The sequence below is a fragment of the Salvelinus sp. IW2-2015 genome, linkage group LG20 (assembly GCF_002910315.2).
Source record: "Salvelinus sp. IW2-2015 linkage group LG20, ASM291031v2, whole genome shotgun sequence".
Classification (NCBI taxonomy): Eukaryota; Metazoa; Chordata; class Actinopteri; order Salmoniformes; family Salmonidae; genus Salvelinus; species Salvelinus sp. IW2-2015.
The window spans coordinates 2,227,906-2,242,859 of NC_036860.1; the positions used below are offsets into that span (position 1 = coordinate 2,227,906).

General features: G+C 42.5%; 1 protein-coding gene across 1 annotated transcript in view; it reads left to right on the forward strand.

The window, feature by feature from the left end:
* The window catches only part of LOC111981176 (histone deacetylase 5-like), a 61,407-nt gene that overhangs the window by 15,397 nt on the left and 31,056 nt on the right, over positions 1–14,954 (forward strand). Inside the window, 4 exon segments of the mRNA XM_070433722.1 lie at positions 12,556–12,842; positions 12,993–13,137; positions 13,361–13,469; positions 13,787–13,955. Coding sequence (XP_070289823.1) covers positions 12,556–12,842; positions 12,993–13,137; positions 13,361–13,469; positions 13,787–13,955 — 710 coding nt within the window.

The window sequence follows — 14,954 nt, forward strand, 5'->3', positions numbered from 1 at the left end:
TTGATAGAGCAGTCTGACTGAGCGGTGGTAGGCAGCAGCAGGCTCGTAAGCATTCATTCGAACGACGCTTTCCTCCGTTTGACTTCAAGCCTATCAACTCCCGAGATTAGGCTGGCAATGCTATAGTGCCTCTGAGAACATACAATAGTCAAAGGTCTATGAAATACAAATGGTATAGAGAGAAATAGTCCAATATATGTTACCTCATATAAATATATTGGAATTCTAATTGATGACGGCCTCTCTTAAATTGCATATTCAACAACTTACAAAAATATTTAAGCTGAAATTGGGATTTTATTTTAGGAATAAGGCCTGTTTTTTCTTTTGAAGCCAGAAGGAGGCTAGTATCAGCTACATTTATGCCTTTACTAGARTATGGGGATATTTTATATATGAATGCTTCCGCTCAGTGTTTGAGATCAATTGACACTCTTTACCATGGAGCATTGATATTTATTTTAAACTGCAAAACCCTTACGCACCACTGCACTTTGTATACCAGGGTTGGCTGGCCTTCTCTAGTCACTCGTAGGCTCAGTCACTGGTATACTTTTATTTACAAAGCCATTTTGGGTTTACTACCTTTTTATTTGTGCATTTTTATTGTTCAGAAATGTGGTGGGTACTCTCTTCGTTCGCTGGACTTTATCCTGCTAACTGTTCCAAATGTCCGAACTGAATTTGGTAAAAGGGCTTTTATGTACTCTGCGCCATCGTCTTGGAACACCTTACAAAATAATTTTAAACTAGAAGAACTTGTCCCGATTTTGGTGTTTTAAATCACTGATGAAGGATTTTGAGGCTGATTCCCTGACCTGTCAATGTTTTTAATTTGCTGTTTTTGATTTTGTTATACTCTAGTAAATTCAATGGTTTTTACTAGATTACTTGTAGTTTTTCATGTTGTCTGTCTGTAATTTTTGRAATGACTTGGTGCTGCCTATCTTGGCCAGGACGCTCTTAAAAAAGAGATTTTAAATCTCAATGAGCCCTTCCTGGTTAAATACAAATAAAACAACCTAAAACTTCTTACCTGGGAATATTGAAGACTCATGTTAAAAGGAATCACCAGCTTTCATATGTTCTCATGTTCTGAGCAAGGAACTTTTTTTACATGACACATATTGCACTTTTACTTTCTTCTCCAACTGTTTTTGCATTATTTAAACCAAATTGAACACGTTTCATTATTTATTTGAGGCCTAATTGATTTTATTGATGTATTATATTAAGTTAAAATAAGTGTTAATTCAGTATTGTTGTAATTGTCATTATTACAACAACAAAAAATCGTCCGTTTAAATTTTTTTAATTAAAAAAAAAAAAAATTATTATTATTATTATTATTATTTATTTATATATATTTTTATCGGTATCGTCCTCCAGTAATCGGTATCGGCGTTGAAAAATCATAATCGGTCGACCTCTATCGTGAGTATAACCAATCAACCTAGCGTTACTGGTGCAGACTTGGGGACTGACGAACTCCAAGCGCCTATTCCACATACTAGCTAGGTTCCTTTGGCAGGGCATGCAAACCATAGATCTTTGGCTGTGGATGCATGTTCTAGCCGTATATAGGACACGTGATCCTTTGAACGTGTTGGGGGTGATGAAACAATGGAGCGGCATTCAATGAAGGGAAGAGAAGTGGGCGGCCGGTGTTTTGTACTTGGAGCTTGGCAAAAGTGGGCATGATCTGTTGACAATTGTAATTCAAACCCAACCTTCATTTACTCGTTGTGACGCACTCAGGTTTSAAACAAGACTGATTTTATGACCAAGTTATCCTATTTACACTTTGTAGTCAATTTTGACACTGGAATAAATGTTTCTGACTTTTCAAAGGGATTAGTTGATTTTTAGGGGCAGTCCCTCTTTAATGTGTTTTCCACATATACAGATATAGCTAGATCAAAGCCTGTACTCTGCAAGGGAACGCCATATTCCCTTTGTAGCTGCCTCTGCAGCATCCGCATCCAAGACGGAGATAGCAGGGATGAGCTGGAAGCTACAGAGCGAGCAGCAATCAAAAATTTGGAAAAACCCCAAATAGAAGCGTGCGCTTTTAAAAGCGCACTGTGCTACCCCTTCTCCCCCCCCCAGTGCATTATTAATCCAGGGTTATTTATAACTGACATTTTTCGCAGGCAGACTTTGTTCTGTCGCTGCTTGTGTCTAATCTCTGCTGGGAGCGAGAGAGAAAGTGAAGAGGGAGAGATGAGGGTCGGGGTGCTCTGAAAATGGAGGAGAAGAAGGAAAGGGTTGCAGGTGTAGGGAGAGTGCCGTTGGCTCTAGCTATAGATAGATAGAAGCCCAGAAGCAGATGTAGGCTATACAATGGTGCAGCCATTTTGATGGATGAGAGAGAAAACAAAGGGGTTCCTCAGAAGGAAAATATACAGTATCAATTGAAAATGTACGTACTTATTGCATGACAAGCCACAACTTGAAACTAATTGAAGCCTTTTACAAGAAGACCAAATTACACTTTTTACTTACTGACATGTTTATTGGGGCTCCTGAGTGGCGCAGTGGTCTAAGCCACTACAGACCCTGGTTCCAGGTTGTATCACAATCTGCTTGTGATTGGGAGTCCCATAGGGCGGTGCACAATTGGCACAGCGTTGGTAGGGTTTGGCCGGGGTAGGTCATCATTGTAAATAAGAATTTGTTCTTAACTGACTTGCCTAGTTAAATAAAATTGCCAATGTCAAACACAGCAGGGGTTCCCACTAGATCCCCCTGGAGTCTAAAATGCTGGTGCATCCGCTTAGCAGCAGCGTGCTCGTCTATTGGCTGAATTTAATGGCTTGCATAATTCATGACGGCAACAAAATGATCTCATTGATACTTTGGTCGTTGATTGGATGGATCAAAGAAGTCTGACAAACTGAACAGGGGACAGGGGGGCACCCTGGATGTCAAACTCGTTTCACCCTTATTGTTCTCCTGCTATGCTCTCCTGGCTTGTAGCTRTCCTCTCCTCCATCCTTGTCTGGCTAGGGCCTAATTAATGTGATCATTTGATAAGGAAGAAAGATTTCCTCTGGCCCTCTCTCCAGAAGACTCACAAAAATGGGTAGAGGAGGCACAATCCATGCCTTTGTGTGACAGCGTCTCGTATAACTAACGGCTTTGAAGAGAGGGAGTGGCTGGCATAATTAGGCGACACAAAGCTCGCAGTGGAGTGTGTAAGCCATAATACTCCCTTGGGAGATGGATCTTTGTCTTAATTGGGAAAACTTTGGTTGTCGTACATAAAGGCTGTGGCAAACCAGCACAGCCATCTACTGGTCTTCCTCTCCTCAATGATGGCACACAAAATAAAGCATTTAAATAGACATTTTTATTCAGTCAATTGCACTGCACTGTAAGGTCTCTCATCAGTCGTAAGAGTGTTGAGCATAGTTTCAATATCAGGCCTACTCGTGTTGCCTATTGGCAAAGGCAGGGACACTGAGTGAATACAGTATGTTTTGATTTTTATCACAGACTAGATACAGGGCTTTAGCCAAGTTAAAACATTGAACTAGCCCTAAATCCTGCGTACTCTTTCTCCATCTCCCTCTAACGTGTGTGTATATAATATACCCTTTATGCAAACAGCCATCATCACGGGGGGAGAGGCAGGGGGAGTGCTATTTTTAGACTCTCTTTTCCAGGTGGTTACTGTAATCTATGGAGTGAAATATAATCGGAGTAAATTTGAGTGCTGTTACCTGGCCCTCCCCCAGGGTATCTACCCTTTCATTGATTAGGCCTAATTGGCTTCCTTGTCCAGAAATGTCCCTCCCACCTCTTCCTCTGTTTCTGCTTTGAAACCCCACACAAGTGTTATGCAATACCTTAGTTTATTTTTAACGAGGAAGTACCCCTTGCCTCTATTTTCATCTTGTCAGGTGGCTAACACTAATGTTTTTTTMTTGTTGTATACTTTAAGTTCAGGGGTATCTGTTTCTCCAAGTGCATCCTCCTTGCTTTCTTTAATTATTGTTTAAGGACTCTGTTGGGGTTCGTTTCCTTGTTCCTTGTCAATCATTGTCTCATTGGTGAAATTAGCATTATGACTATCTTTAATTAAACCATTCAAAAACCTTTATTAATGCAATTGCAGACAGAAGTTGACAACAGGAACATAACGCATGTTTCCGAGTAAGTTCTGCATCAAAGAAAAGGTCCCATTTTATTAAACCCAAAGTCCAGCCCTTGTGTTGTCAATGCCTACATCATTATCTTTTACTCATGAGACCAAAACCATGCCTACTCAACACTAAAACTCTTGTTTTATATAGCTATCTAAAAGCAGTAAATGTCCAAGTTGATTTATAGTGGAATGTCTAACTAATCTCTTATCTCTTACACTCCCCTGCAGAGTTCTGTCTTCACAGTCACACATTTCTCAGAGGGGTCTCTTTATAAGAGGCAAAGAGACCAGAAAACAACTGTGGAACAATGCTAAACCTCTATAATGAATATATACTGTTAATCTGTAGTCTAGGACCCTATAAATGTAAGGAGGGCAGGGTCTTATAACCCCTCCCATTCTACTAATACAACATAAGCATAATCAATTATTATAATACATCAAACATTTGGTACAGCCCCTATCATGACCCCTAGGTGAACCCCCTTCAACTCGTGTGGCAAAGAACTTAACTTAGAAATTACAATACGTCTCTGGTTAGATCATAGAATTTTTAGAGGAAAATTATTATTATTATTATTTTTTGATTACGGTGAGCACAAGCATAACTTAAACAATTCCTGGTGGATACTGTTSCYGMATASGGGGTGTTGCAGGAAGGCCATTAGTTGTTTTTGTCGTAATATTTATAAATGGATTGCTTAATCACAGACCATGTCCTTAAAGTGTGTGTGTGCATTTTCATTGGTGATGTCTGCAGACAGTCACACTGAAATGGATGCAATTTGTCTCGTCACTGTGGTTTAATTGGATATGGCCACAAATATAGTTCTTAGGGACCTGGAAATACATTTGGCATTGTCTCCATGTCACTCAGCCTCTCAGCCACCTCCTGGCTGGCCCAAGTCCTCACTAATCACAGGGCCACCAACAGCTTCACCCAGATGACTGGGCTGTGCCTCCTCTCCTCTCTGCCCTAGCCTCCTCCCTCCCACCCTCTCTTTTCCTGTCAACACAAAAACAGTGCCAAGGATTTTACAAGCAACTTTTTGCCTCATTTAAAAAGAGGCCATATTATTTTTATTTTTTCTCTGGCTGTTCAAACTGTGTGACATTTAACGTCCCATTTCTGACTAAAAATAGTCTGTTGGTTCCTGTTATCTTTCACTTCCCTTCACTTTTGTCTGGTTTGTTTCTTTTGAAGTAGACTTCTGAACCAAAGTTGAACCCAGAAGTTTAGCAACCGTCTGTCTAGGACAAGGTGGTGGAGTTCTTGGGTGAGAAATTAACGCCTCAAGCATGTTATCACCTCGATAATCAATTGGGCTAGGAAGAAATGTATTATTCATCTATAATTAACCATGCAGCGCCTCATAGAAAGTGTTGCTGTATTTTTCTTGCTGCAGAGTTAAAGCCACACCTGTTTGGCACATAGCTGATTTGCTATGGGACTGATGGTAGTTCCTTCCACCTCCGATGCAACTCCCCTGTGTTCTCCTGGCGGCTGTTCCCTCGTTTGATAATTTGGGGCGATCATCAAAAGTATCATTCCTCAGACTCCCTCTGCTCACTGTCTCGAAACAGAGTGGAGCAGGCAACACCAAATTCTTCCTTTGAATGCACAATTCACAGCCAGACAGTGTTATTAAATATTTTGTGTGTCTACAAATTCATTGAGGATTTTAACACTGCAAGGAGCCCAATACCTCTGGTTGTTGTCAGTGGCGCAATCATGTCACACCAATGTTTGTGTAATTTTTTATTTKACCTTTATTTAACCAGGTAGGCTAGTTGAGAACAAGTTCTCATTTGCAACTGCGACCTGGCCAAGATGAAGCATAGCAATTCGACACATACAACAACAGAGTTACACATGGAATAAACAAAACATACAGTCAATAATACAGTAGAAAAACAGAAAACAAAAAGTATATTTACAGTGAGTGCAAATAAGGTAAGTTTAGGGAGTTAAGGCAATAAATAGGCCATGGTGGTGAAGTAATTACAATATAGCAATTAAACACTGGAATGGTAGATGTGCAAGTAGAGATACTGGGGTGCAAAGGAGCAAGATAAATAAATACAGTATGGGGATGAGGTAGATAGCCCATCTGTAAACAACCCATCTATGTGCAGTGAGCTGCTCTGACAGCTGATGCTTAAAGTTAGTGAAGAGGATATGAGTCTCCAGCTTCAGTGATTTTTGCAGTTCGTTCCAGTCATTGGCAGCAGAGAACTGGAAGGAAAGGCGACCAAAGGAGGAATTGGCTTTGGGGGTGACCAGTGAGATATACCTGCTGGAGCGCGTGCTACGAGTGGGTGCTGCTATGGTGACCAGTGAGCTGAGATAAGGCGGGGCTTTACCTAGCAGAGACTTGTAGATAACCTGTAGCCAGTGGGTTTGGCGACGAGTATGAAGCGAGGGCCAACCAACGAGAGCGTTGATTGATTGAGCACCATTGATGGCTTTTACAAGTCATTATTGACATACAGATTTCAGATTTGAGATTTGTAAGTAGTTTTTTGAACGGAAGGCCTCGTGACTATCATTTGTAATACCTGGTACATCGCAATAGGCACGCTCCCTTTGGCTCATTCATTCAATGCCTTCTCCCCCATATTCTCTTTGACTGAGGTGTTTTGGGTGATCTATGTTAAGCTCATTTGGTTGGCTGGCACCCAACATCCAAAGTTTTCCTGGCGACTTAAGAAAGGGACGAAATGATGTCAAATGGCCGACACAATTGTCTGAAAGGTTAAATTTAGAAGCCGACTGATAAAGGATAGTAATCTTATTTGGAGTAAGCCGAAAGCTTCCGCCAGACCTCCAACAGAGCTATTGGATCATTACCCTGTTGGTTAACTCTGCACGCTCCAATCAGCAAGCTCTAAGGTGAAAATCCTTCCTAATGCTGTGACATACAATGTGAATGTACACTGAGTATACCAAATATTAAGTTGCAAGTATGCTATTCTCTGGTCTACCTCGGAGGCCTAATCCCCCAACCCCTAAGCCTCTATTTGGCCTTAAGTACTAGAGGCAAGCTGCTATTGTGATTTACAACTGTTATTCCACTTTACCGTTATCGATATCCATTTTATTTTCCCTGCATTAGCATTTTTACAATCTTTATGGGTAGTTGCTGACTTAGGACTGAATTGCTTGCAGAACCAAAAAAAACACAGATTTAAGTATTTGTTTCGCACCCGAAATCATTCGTTTATGCATTTTGACAAAGGCCTCCCTCTGAAGCACAGTTATACCTACTCATTTATCATCCAGCCTGGCATAGCTACCCTACTCAGCAATCACCTGGGGGAGAGCAAGAGGGAAGGGGGTGAAGGTGGTGATAGAGAGGAAAAAAGGGAGACGAGGAGGAATGAAGGACAATGGGGAAGGTTCAGTTCCGGGGCAGGCTTACTTACATTGATACAGAAAAATTGGCTTAAATGTAGCTGAGTTTCAAAGCATGCTGTTGCAGCTGCCCTCGGCAAAGACCAAAAAACACATTCACCTGAGATGATGTTGTAAACAGATTCGCCCTAGTGATGGTGGGGGGGAGGGTAGTGTTAGTTACATATCGCAATATTATTTTTGGACAATATATTATATCAATATTTCTACCTGTGCCAAAATGCAGGTATTTTTTTATCCTATAGCTTGTTTTCCATCTCAAATAGTGATCTAACATGTTTTCAGCACTGACTGATCAAAATTAGTTTACTCATGCTCTCTTCTATCTGCAGCAGTTGTATAGGGTGGGCTGCACCAACATGGATTAACTCTTAAACTGGCTTAAATCAAGGTTTATCATTTAATCTTGTAAAGTTTTTAACCTAGTTTTAAATTAATCATAGTTACATTTAATCCTTCTAAACTAAGTTTAATTTGGACTTTAAAACAAGATCAAATTTAATGTTGCTCCATTGTTTTAAAATAAATGTTAAACTTAGTTTAAGGAGTTAAAAAAAAGTTCAATCAAAACTACCACAGGAGAAGGTTTAAGTTAATCAATTGTCAGTGTATGTGCTTTATTTTCAGTGTGATACATTTTATATCATGTTTGTATAACTTAACTAGCTGGCTCACTCTTTGACTGTGGCAGGTAGCCTAGCTGTTATGAGCATTGGGCCAGTAACCCGAGTCGACTAGATGAAAAATCTGTCTGTGCCCATGAGCAAGGCACTTAAAACACATTGCTTCTGTAAGTCGCTCTGGATAAGAACGTCACCTAAATGACTAAAGTGTCAAATGTAAATGTTAAAAATGTATTTAATCATTAGCCTGAAGTGAAAACTCACTTTGCTTGCTAGCTAACAAACTAGCAATGACCAGTGCTGGTTTGTTTTTGTAGAAATAGAATTTGAACATATTGCTATGCTAAATCCATTATGACACGTGTCACTGGTCATAGGGTACGTTCGTAAATTCACTCAGGCTATCTGGTATCTTTTTTTGGTATTTTATTAGGATCCCCATTAGCTGTTGCAAAAGCAGCAGCTACTCTTCCTGTGGTCCACACAAAACATGAAACATAATACAGAATGACATAATGCAGAACATCATTAGACAAGAACAGCTCAAGGACAGAACTACATACATTTTTAAAAGGCACACGTAGCCTACATATCAATGCATACACACAAACTATCTAGGTCAAATATGGGTGAGGTGTTGTGCCGGGAGGTGTTGCTTTCTGTTTTTTGAAACTAGGTTTGCTGTTTATTTGAGCAATATGAGATGGAAGTTCCATGCAATGTAAGGGCTCTCTATAATACTGTATGTTTTCTTGAATTTGTTCTGGATTTGGGGACTATGAAAAGATGTCTGGTGGGATAAGTGTGTGTGTGTGTGTGTGTCAGAGCTTTGTAAGTTGACTATGCAAACAATTTGGTATTTTCAACACATTAATGTTTCTTATAAAAATAAGTGATGCGGTCAGTCTCTCAACTCTTAGCCAAGAGAGACTGACATGCATAGTATTTTTATCAGCCCTCTGATTACAATTAAGAGCAAAAATGTGCCTCTCTGTTCTGGGCCAGCTGCAGCTTAACTAGATCTTTCCTTGCAGCACTGGACCACACGACTGGACAATAATTAAGATTAGACAAAACTAGAACCTGCAGAACTTGCTTTTTGGAGTGTGGTGTCAAAAAAGCAGAGCATCTCTTTATTACGGCCAGGCCTCTCCCCATCTTTACAACCATTGAATTTATATGTTTTGACCATGACAGTTTACAATCTAAGGTAACACAAAGTAATTTAGCCTCTTCAACTTGTTCAACAGCCACACCATTCATTACCAGATTCAGCTGAGGTCTAGCACTTAAGGAATGATTTGTACCAAATATAATCCTCCTAGTTTTAGAGATGTTCAGGACCAGTTTATTACTGGCCACCCATTCCAAAACAGACTGCAACTCAGACTGCAAATGTTTCAGTGACTTGATTAGCTGTGGTTGCTGATGCGTATATGGTTGACTCATCATCAGCATACATGGACACACATGCTTTGTTTAATGCCAGTGGCAGGTCATTGGTAAAAATATTAAAGAGTAGAGGGCCTAGAGACCTGCCCTGCAGAAGCAGAGCACTTGTCTGAGTGTGCCAGAGCACAGAATAACTGATGAATTTACAGACTCAACACCCGTTGAATATAGCCTGTCTGTAAACGTGGGAAAAAAGCATAATTAAATTGTTGCCAGCAGCACAGAGTCACCAACGCTTTAGATAACATGAAAACAGCCTAACCAGCTCTGCTAGGGCGAGTAAAATGGTCAGAGGTGTTCTCGCATTTGTGTCTGGAAGTAGCTAGCCAACATTAGCCAGTTAGCTTGGGTGCTTGAGTGCCGTTGTGAGGTCAGAACGCTTGGATCAACCCTACTCCTCGGCCAGAGCGTCCAGTGTGCACTCTGGATGCTCCGAGAGTGAAACGCTCTGAAATTATGATTGCCCAGAGTGCATACTCTGGCACTCCAGATTGAGTTTATGAACACACCTGTAGTTTAGTGATTTACTAATTTAGTCTTTAAAAAGTAAATGGTGCAAAACATCTGCTTAATTATAAACCTAGTTACAAACTCTAGATTAGGTCTAATCTAAGATTAAACCATGAGTGAGCATTATGTTTGGAACGTCAAATCGCAATAAAATCACAGTATCATATATATATCTATATCGTGAGAATCACAATACATATCGGCACCTAAGTGTTGTGAATGTCCCTGGCAATTCCCAGCCTTATCTGACCCTAGATTACTTTTTAATAATTTTTTTTTTTTTTTATATATATATATCTTTAACGACATGCAACTTTGAAAAATAACTGGTTTAGAGGTCCACTCATAGATGCCATTGCATTCAGAATCAAACTCACGAAGCAGTGCTTGTGCTTTTCAGCTAGTGCTAGCTGTTCCCTCAGTCTCCCATTTTATTTTTTCCACAGGAGTTAGCCTATCTCTTCTCTCTCATTATCTGGTCACTGAGTGACTTAACCATCTGTGACACGGAATCGGTGCCTTCTCATTAGGTCCTAGCCTGCAGCTGGGATCAAATACCAATGCAAGTCATCCTCTTTACCCTTGACCATTGTTGCAGACTGAGTGCTTCTCTGGCTGCCCACTAATCTCTTCCATTGTTGTTTTTTTTCTGCATTTGTTTGATATGTTAAACCTTACAGCGTCTTGTCCAACTCAGTTCTGACCCTGCACCAATGTCAAAGCCTTGTGGCCATTGAAATGAGGGTTAATGAAAGGTGAAACAAATGGATGGTGGAAACTGTCAGGTGCATTGGAAGCCAACTTTGGGCACACAATAGCCCAATAGCTCCTTCCAATCCCTGATTTCCCTGCCGATTTAAGGGAAGGTCGAAAACCGTAGAGTGGCCCTTGCCAGGTGGCTGTGCTTGCTTGACTGTTTGGCAGCAGCGCTTGCCAGTGGCTTTGCGGCTTTGGGATGCTGTGCGTTGTTGCCAGCTCTGTGCTTATTGTATCAGAGACCAAGCTCCCGGAGTGTCGTAGAGTGCCCTGGCTCTGCCCTCGTCCCGGTCTTGGCTCTGCCCTCGTCCCGGTCTTGGCTCTGCCCTCGTCCCGGTCTTGGCTCTGCCCTCGTCCCGGTCTTGGCTCTGCCCTCGTCCCGGTCTTGGCTCTGCCCTCGTCCCGGTCTTGGCTCTGCCCTCGTCCCGGTCTTGGCTCTGTCCCGGTCTTGGCTCTGCCCTCGTCCCGGTCTTGGATCTGCCCTCGTCCCGGCCCTGCCTACTGTGGTCCTCCCAGGTTATGTAATGGTGTGCCCTCTTTTGTATCGATTGTCGCCCTGGCTATTTTTAGCAAGGTCCGCTCCCATCCCTACCGTTCAATGCTGTCTCCTATTGAGCAAAATGCATACACCGACACACTAGTATAGAGTTACCTAGCGTGATACAGACGGATGGATTCCTTGTAATCCATGGCGATAACATGCGCCATACAAAATGAATAACTAGTAAAGCATGATTGAGTCATCAGCTGATGACGTGATGACTCTGTGGGTAACACGTTAACAGTCTCACGGAAACACTCCAAGATGCTCCTTCAGTCATTGAACTATGTGCTGTATAAACGTACATACTGTGATGAATTGTTCAGTAACCACATAAGCACTCACACACTTCTGTGGAATCATACTTTTAAAATTGTACACTTAAGAACACTTAGGAGAGTGTTTAATACAACATGCACCCTTCATACTTTTGCCAGTAGAGAGAAGAACAGCCCCCAAACTTTATTCCTCCTGATGTGTGTACTGTACGACAGTTGTGTGTCCAACTCCACTGAACTCTGTCATCACGGTGGAGTTATGCAACGGCCCCAGAGAGAGCTAGCATGCCAAACATTATTGAACTCCTGGTCTGATTTTCTGAAAGCAGTAATACACTGAAAGATGGACCAGGTCAGTTGCCAAGGCCACTCTATTAGATGGGACATATTTGTCCTTATAGAAACTGGTTGTCACTGCAATGAATGTCTCTATAACCTACTCAGTGTGCCCTTGTTGACTTCACTCAGTGAGATACAGTAGATCTGTGCCAAGCCGCATGGCTAAAATACATATCTATTATGTTAGAAATGACATTTAGCTTAGTTTGACTATCAAAGGGAATTACTTCTCAGCCCTTGAACTTTAACCTCGCCATTTCAGCAGTATCTGATGAAGATGTTTGGTTTCTGATTGGGGGGAAAAAAGCCTATATTAAACTGTTGTACTTTGTCTTTATTTGACCACCATTTAACCAACTATTTTATTTGTCTGCTCCCCTCCTTTTCCTTCTGTCTCCCTCGCTTCTCTCTTTTTGCCCTCCTTTACTCTTAATTTCCTTCTATGTGTCTCCTTCCCACTCTCTCTGCTCTCCACCCCTTCCTCCATCTAGCTGTGGAGGTGAAGACAACTCTCCCCTCGGGGATGCAGAGCCCTGTGGGCGGCAGTGAGCAGGGTGTTGGAGGTGGCGGCGGTCCCGTGGACCTGAGGACAGATCCCAGGCTGGGACCCCTGGGTGGAGGGGTGGACCCAGCCATGAGGGAGCAGCAACTGCAGCATGAACTGCTCCTCCTCAAGCAGCAGCAGGAGCTTCAGAAACAGCTTCTCTTCGCTGAGTTCCAGAAGCAGCATGAGGTGCTGACACGCCAGCATGAGGTTCAGCTGCAGGAGCACCTGAAGGTAACGGGGATACGCTTTAGGAAGGCTGGTGGGAGGGGGGCAAGAGGTGGGGTTAGAAACGTCTTTAGCCACACGCCACTGGACCGGTCAGTTTGAGCTTCATTTGACATCCCCTCTCTCTGGCTTTCGTTCCCCCTGGCGTCCCTGCAGCAGCAGCAGGAGATCCTGGCGGCCAAGCGGCAGCAGGAGCTGGAGCAGAAGAGGAAGCTGGAGCAGCAGAGGCATGAGGAGCTGGAGAAACAGAGGCTGGAGCAGCAGCTCCTCATGCTACGCAACAAGGAGAAGGGCAAAGAGAGTGAGTAGTACAGAGGTCACACACTGAGCAGTATATATCTGGTGTATGAGGAGCTTTCAGGAAGTAACTACAGATGACATATCTACTGTATATTTCAATCACGCTTTTACTTAGAGTGATACAGTGCTGCTGTTATTGCTCGAGTTTAGATCCTCCTACTCCATAGCTGTTGGTCTTTGTTAGAGTTATAATAACTTTGTGTTGTGATGGTTTGTTCCGGAAGGTGCCATTGCCAGTACGGAGGTGAAGCTGAAGCTCCAGGAGTTCCTCCTGAGCAAAAAAGAGCCTGGCACACCGGGCGGACTAAACCATTCCTTCCCCCAGAAATGCTGGTGAGCCTAACCATAGACATCTAATTTGAGTTCTGAGGCTGGCAGACTGGCCAAGAGCCATGGAAGTTAATGGTTAATAAATATGGAGGAAGGGCTATACCTTAGCTAGGACTCTTAGAGCTCCTACACTGATGCATTGACCCGGAGTGAACTGTTAAAAATACTTGGAACTCCAGAGAGTGGTATGTCTTGTTTACCTTCCTCAGGGTCATGCCAAATGGATAAAGAGGCTTTAATCTAGTCAGCGAATGTCTTGTCTACATCTCAAGTAGTATCAACTGATTCTGGTATCTGACCTGTTGTTATGGCTTCATCAGGGGAGCCCACCACACCTCTCTGGACCCCAACTCCCCCCCTCAGAGTAACAGTCCGGGAACGCCGCCCTCCTACAAACTGCCCCCGCTACTGGGGTCCTACGAGGGCAGGGACGATTTCCCTCTCCGGAAGACTGGTGAGTGGATGCACTGTGTATGTGGTTGCATGTCTGCATTACTTTGAGGCACCTACCTGTGTGTGTGTGTACATCTAGTGTTTCTCCTTTTCTGGTATGAGTCACCACGGCAGCAGTGTTGGTGAAGACTGTTGGGCAATAGCTACATACATACACACTCACTCATGAAGATAATTAAGCCCACCCACAGACAAGCCGATGGAGTGGGGTGGTTCACTAAATGGAGATTGGAGACTTTCCAATGAACGTGTTTTAGTCCAGCAGTAAACTTAATCTGGGTCTGAGAAGCTGACCCATGACACATGCTTAAATATATGCTTGCTGTGTCTATTTCCTGAAGGATCCCATGCATCTAGATGTAATTACAGTATATTGCTTGTTGTTTGGTATTGTTTCCATAGACTTGTTAGCTTGTGCTTACTGGGAATTATGACTGAAAGGTATAACTGTGAGTGTGTGCGTGCGCATTTTCCTTACTTCAGTCTCTCTGATCGTCCTCACCCCAAACATTTTGATTTCTAATCAAATGAAAGCCACACTAAAGCCCATGATGTTATCAGGGCTGAAGGTCTTGGCTGGTCTACATATGTGGGGGGAGTGTGAGTGTATGGCGTCCAGTGGAAAGCACCGCTATTGGAGGCTAATTAAATGAAACCTGGGGCTTTTGCTTAATTACCCCAATTCCTATTTTTCCCCCTCCCTCCATATGGGTTCATTTGGATCCCCATTAGCTTTTGCCAAAGCAGCAGGTATTCTTCCTGGGGTCCAATCCCTCTGTTTTATTTACTTCCATTAGTCTAATTTGGTCTGTCGTTCATTGCATCAACAATGGGCTGAAAAAGCAGTTGTGTGAAGGAGGGGTTAGTTGCAAATGGACATTTATTTCAGTCTTAGTGTCCCCAGTCAATAAGATGTATAAATAGCCCCATTTGGAGCCGTCCATAGTACTTTTGGATATGAGCTGTTGCTCGTTTATGGTTTCTGTTGTATGTCTTTTTGTTTTAAACTTACTACGCTCTCTCTCTCGCTCTCTC